Raw genomic sequence first — 6347 nt, 5'->3', positions numbered from 1 at the left:
GACACCATTTAAAAAACCAGGTATATGACTGGACTATGGTTATGGAGTTTATGTCTCATTTATCCCTTAGTTACTGAGGTTAGTAACCCCTCCCCCTCACTTCCATTACGCTCGTAATTGTACAGCTGAATAAAATCATACCTCTCTATATATGTCATTCATGGGTTTTCAGTCTCACGAGGACTCAATGTGATAGAATTAAATGGAAATACATTACTCTGCAAGTATCCCCAAATTTTAGAGAAAGCCAGTTCTTGCTGCCCCTCCCTTCCCAATGCTAACTGTCCGGCTATGAAACAGGGGGCTGCCTGCCCTCCGAGGGAGATTTTATTGCTAAAATAAAGTAAAAATTGTTTTAAAACAAAGAACACACATCTTTATAGTAAAACTCAAGTTTGTTTTACAATTAGAGAAAAGAGTCACATGGTCCCCCAAAAACCCCCAAGTTTTATATATATATATTTTGAAAATATATTTAAAAACATAAAAAACTCTATAGTTAAACATATATTATGTTAATCAGTACACTTAAATATAGCTTAATTATATTTACAATATGACGCGGTTGCTTTTAAATTTTAATGCCAATTTCAGTTTTTCCCAAAAAACATAAAATTATATAAATATACAATAAATATTTATGTTACACAAGGTGAATAATAGAGAACAAGGCCACAGACATTAACTTACATTTGCAAGAGTCTTTACTTTAACACAGCACTAGGCCTGCTGACATGCATGATATACCTTTGTCACAAACAGACCACAGCAAGAGTTTAATTAAGTGACATGAAAGAAAAGCAACACCCCCACCCCACCCCACCCCCACCCCGAGCTCCGTTTTAACTAAGACTGCCAAGCCCGCGGTTACAGATGTGTCAGGTCAGGCAGGCGAGAGCCACGGGACTGTGGTTTAATTGCCGATTTCACCTTATAGCAGTAGCCATGGAATCGGCATAGTACAGGGACGGGAGCATCACTCCAGGTGTACTGCAGGACACAGTTCCCCTGGAGGTTCTCAGCTCCAGCCCTTGGTCCCCCCACGGGTGGGCTGCCCTTTACCCCTCCCAACCTGCCATCCCACTGCCTTAACTCTGCCACGCCAGCACCACCCTTGCCTATGCCAGGTGAGCACTTCCCAGTTAAGGATAGAGCCATAACTAACTTTGGGAAATGAGGAACTTTATTTCTAGCATGTCTTAGGCATTAACACTTCTCCTTTGGAAATCAAATTTATTTGAACTGGGAATTATTTAATCCCTGCATCTGAATTAGACTGCTGTCACGTCCTAACTCTCATTTTTTCCCAGTCTAGATGAGTGATCTGCTTGTTACTCACTCATTAGCATCACCCTTTCCCCCTCCTAAGCCACCAGCCCTGGTTTTGATGGAGGGGACCGTTACACCATCTCTCTGCTGTGGCTTAGGAGTGTTGCCAAGAATAGCTCCTGAGCCATGTTTGGGTTATTGAATGCAAAGCATTATAATACACATACAGGTACTGGCCACAGTGGAATGAAACTGTCCATTACACCACCATGTAATTTGCATGAAGACCACGTCAGGGGAAGTTTGGAGACATTGCAGTAGGCTTTTTTAATTTCTGATTGCTGTCAGGGCACCTGAATACCTGCAATCGATTGGGAAGGCTGATGTCTGAAGCTCGGGTGGGTCACACAACCCTCCCTCCTCACTCTCGGCCTGGGACACCCATGGCCAAGGCAAACGGCTTTCAGTGTCTGGGTGGGATGGGTCTCCACTGACAGCTGGTTACCCTGGGGAGGGGAAGCCCTTCTACCCTAAGTAGAAGAAATCACTGATTTTGAAGGTGTCTCTGCAAGCTTCCAGCATGGGTTTCTAGTAGTAACAACATAAACTCCATGTTAAATACTCTCTTCAAAGAGAATTATTGTGGGGGATCATACTTCAGATCATTAAAAACCTGGACTGGGCAAAGCTTAACTTAACAGTAAGGCAGACTGACGCAGATTCTGCAGCGTACAGAAGCAGTTCTATTTTGCAGCATTTCCCCCTCTGTTCAGCTACTTTTCTTCATCTACAGGAATTACAAATATAGCATCTGCCTTCAGTGAGCTCACTAATGAGCTATTTCTGCCTCCCTGCCCACTGTAGTCGGTGCAGGCGCCATGCACAGCTCTCACGCTTACAGCCTGCCTTTCTAGAAATACTTCGGTTGGGCTAGTTAGAGAGATAGCACAGGGCTAAATACATCTGCCAGAACCTAAGCAACTTTAAGCCAACTCCTCCAGCACTTCCTCTTTGCTTACTTCAAGAGTATTTTTTTTTAATGCCAATATTCATTTCATAAAACAAGGCTGACAGCAGAGGCAGAGCCACACAAACATAAGTGCTAATTGCTTTCAAGCAGCGGCAGGGCTTCCTCCTGCCCCAGCTGCCTCTCGGGGCAGGGATGCTGCCACAGCTCACCCACCACATGCACAAGGCAAAGCTCTCACCCCTGCAGGATGCACCAGACCACGTTCAGTGCTGACTACAGATCTGGAATCACCTCCATCACCCCAAACCACTGCTGTTCATCCCTGAACCGGCTGAACTATTTAGTCCTGTGACCAACCTCATTTCAGATCCACTAGCATCTTCCTAAACCCCTTTTTCTAGTGACATTCTTCTCGTGCTTCACCAAGACATTTGATCCAAGCACAGCATCTTTTATTACATGAAAAATCATTGCTCTCAACACTCTGTAGAATATTTTCTGTATGACAGACTCCAGTTATATGGTAAGTGAAGTACTTTAAAGATCACAGCCACCATCCTTCTGGAGGGAGGAAAGGGGAGTGGGGGAACCCAAACACAAACAAACATGGTATAAGCAAATACAGGTCTCAAGAGACAGCAAATTAAAAAAGAAAAACAAAAACCCCCAGAACAATAATAATTAAAAAAAAAAAAGAAAATAACCCAAAAAAAGCATGTTGCCATACAGTTACATAAGTGCTGTCTTTAAGCCTGAAGTTCAACAATGTGAAGTGGAACATCACCATTCTTTTTCAGTTGCCTCTTTTTTTATTATTATTATTTTTTGTCAGTAGTTGGATCGCTATTGCAAACACCTTCACAACATACAAAAAAACCCAAATTTGTTTTTAATCCAGAATAAGGTAATGATTTTTTTTTTTCTTTTTCAATCTGATGGGACTTCAAAATTAAAAGAAAAACAGTAAAACTATGACAACAGCACCTTGACATTGTTTTAATTCCAACGCTATCAGAAGTTAAAAGCAGTAAACAGATATAATACTAACAGGAATAAAGATACTTACTGTCTAAAATGTAAACGGAATGTTTTGGTTCAATTTATTTTTCTGAAAGAGGACAGTTTATCATCAATTCACAATTGAAGCAGCATGCAATTTGATTTTTTTTTTTAACTTTTTATATTTTCAAATCTTGGCAACGGCGACAAACCACAATGTTATCGAGGAATGTAATGCAGACTTTTTTGTTTGCTTGGTTTTTTTTTTGTTTGGGTTTTTTTTTGGTTTTTTTTTTTTGGTTTTTTTTTTTTTTTTAACCTTGTGCGCAAATGACTTTTGTTCCCCTTCAGGTCATGGATATGTTCAATAAATAGATTGTGGAACCACTGTACTGTATAAACTTCAGTTATACATGCAGTCCATAAAATTATTTTTACCGAATAATTTACCCTGTTATGTATATATACAAATAGATAATTTTGTCTCAATATAATCTATACAACACAAATCCACTATCTTCCCCTTTTAATGGTTAATGTACATACACAGGAAGTGTCTATCCTTATAAAGCGCCAGCCAACTCTCTTTTTATTATCCATGGTGAGAGCTCTCACGTAAGACTGGGTAGTTCGGCACTGGGAGTTCCAGTGCCTCTTGTCTATGCCCCTGCATCCCTCCTTCGTGTACCCCTTGGGGTTGCATTTGGTCTCATAGAAGTATTGCTTCAGTTGGCCTTTGGGTACCGGGACTTTTTCCAGGACTGTGACAGTCGCCCCTGACATGTCCACTGCAGTCTTTTTCTCTGCCGCCGTCACCCACTCGCTTGTGCTGTCACAGACGCTCAGTTCCCCACGGCGAGCTGGGTCAGAGTGGCGCCGGACCCTCATGGACATGTTTGCAGCATCCAAGTAGTTTTTGTACTCCTCGAGCAGAAAGAGCAGTGGGGGTTCCAAAGGCACTTGACTGCTTAGCATGACTCGGGATGTGTACAAGTCTGCATCCTTGTTTTCCTCACTGGGCTGGATGTCCTGGTCCTCATCTAGAAGCTCCTCTATGACATGTTCAAAAGTGTCCGCCAGCGATGTCAGTCCTCTTGAACCAGCACTGGGCCCGTTTAGGCTCTCAAGAGTCCCATGGGTCCGAAGACCTGGGTAAGCCAAGCTGCCTTGTCCTCTTACACTAGCTTCTTTCATCGGGGCAGCTTTCATGCAACCGAAGTATGAGATAACCATAGTAAGGAAAAGGATGGTCATCACTCTTCTCACTTGGTGGAACTGTTAAGGACAAGAACAAGGGGGGAAAAAAAAGTTAACTAACTTAACAAGGGATCGAGTAACAACAATTCACCTGAGCTGTCATAAGACATTACACATTCTCCACAGAGGTGTGCTGCATGCAGCCGCAACTTGTTACTGCTGATAAAGCACACTCTTGTACAAGGGTGTTCTTTGATTTAGAGTTTCAGATAAAGCATATGCCAAAGCTTAGGCAATATTGATACCAGCAAGTCAGAGCTCTTACATGCCGAAGTCTTTCTGTAGTAAGTATTAGATTAGCTACTATGCGGGTTCCTTACCCATTGACTGATTACACCTATTTCCCGTAACAGCGAAGGCAGAACTGCTATTTAGCAATGCAACATTTCAACAATAAAAGGCAGCTTCGCAAGTTTCAAGTGCAAATGCAAACATTTGGTTTTTAAGATCTCCCTATGCCAAAAATACCTCATCGTTCTACCCACAAAAAACTGAATAGCACCAGGATAAATTGCATTTGTATTTTGAAAGCAACCTTCCAAACATAGGAAGGGCCCATACAACTCTGGGGTCTCAGCAGGTCAATTCCTCATCTAAAAGTAGAAGGTACGTATGCATAAATATAGAACAAGGAAACTGCTCAGGACAGTATAATAAATTTGAGCTGGACAGATTGCTTGCATCATGTGAATGCTGTGGAAGGGACCTGCTGGAATACAGAGCTGCTAAGAGCTGTACTGAGATGACATACCAGAACCCCTGTACCATGCTTGCCCAGAGCCCCACGCCGCCCGCTCTCAAGCCAAAGCATCTATTTAACCCCAGTTAAAGCCCAGAGCCCAGCACAAGCACCAGCAGCACAGCCAGCCCCACTGCTGTACCAAAACTCAGCAGTTTGCCCATTTCCCTCACGTTCTGCTCCAAGTTCTGGCACACGTTATGGGCCACGCTTGGAGGCTCCTGTGTGCGCTGGGCTCCATCCCTAGTGAGTGTGGAGGGGTAGCACCAGGAAGGAGTGCTGGTAAGAAAACTCCTCACCAGATCGGGAGCAGCACAAGTCACTCCATCAGCCCTCCCAACAGCTTGAACTTTCCCAAGCACTTTGCTAAGTCTCCATTGATTATACATTCCTCAGGCTAGTAAACTGGTTCCTCCACAAGCGCAGAGTATGCGCTTTAGGTACTACTACAAGAGCCCCCCAAATCCCACAGTGACAGAGAGCTATAATTTCTGTCTGATCCCAAGTGCTACTACAACATCCATCACATCCAGTTGTTATTTTTCCTCCTTCCGATCCCCGCTCTCACCAGTTCTGCTTGCTAGAAAGCAATGGCATTGTTCACATTTTTGAAGCAGCAGCTAATACTTGTTTCAGAGCTTTTGAAGTTCATTCGGAAGTACCTCATACTTGGCAGCGCTCACAGGAGTAAATGCTATTTCTGTTTGCCAACAGGGTGCTATGTAAAAAGCCTTACTTCATCTCCTGCAAATATGCTGTGGGAAACTAGTACTCTTAAGACTTGAACATGGAAACACAATCTATCATAAAACATACCAAAAAAATGAAATATGTACTGGAAAGGCAGTGCCCAAATGGCAGGTCTCAAAGTTTACCTAATGGAGCATGGGGGTGGGAAGTGTCTGGGTTTGTGTCCATGCCCCCCGCATCCCCAGCCCCCCACTAAACAAGATTTTGGCCAAGAAACCTCTCTACCCCAGCACAACTTTTCCTTCATGCCTCCATCTCTATGCCACAATAACACTTTTAAACAGGAAGAGATTTATTAAGATTAAACAAACCTGACATCTGTGACTCACAGGAACATGGTGTTTGCTCTAACCATGCAGAACA

General features: G+C 43.0%; 1 protein-coding gene across 4 annotated transcripts in view; it reads right to left on the bottom strand.

The window, feature by feature from the left end:
* Nucleotides 1–835: 835 nt before the first annotated feature.
* The window catches only part of BDNF (brain derived neurotrophic factor), a 41925-nt gene continuing 36413 nt past the window's right edge, over nt 836–6347 (bottom strand). For all 4 annotated transcript variants that reach the window (XM_040609533.1, XM_040609535.1, XM_040609534.1 and 1 more), the window contains exon 2: nt 836–4513. In XM_040609533.1, coding sequence (XP_040465467.1) covers nt 3752–4513 — 762 coding nt within the window. In that variant the 3' untranslated portion in view covers nt 836–3751. The remainder of the gene's footprint in view (nt 4514–6347) is intronic.

This window comes from Falco naumanni, chromosome 10 (assembly GCF_017639655.2).
Source record: "Falco naumanni isolate bFalNau1 chromosome 10, bFalNau1.pat, whole genome shotgun sequence".
Lineage (NCBI taxonomy): Eukaryota > Metazoa > Chordata > Aves > Falconiformes > Falconidae > Falco > Falco naumanni.
The sequence above is the reverse complement of the archived record's forward strand: the minus strand, read 5'-3'. Positions and strand labels throughout refer to the sequence as shown.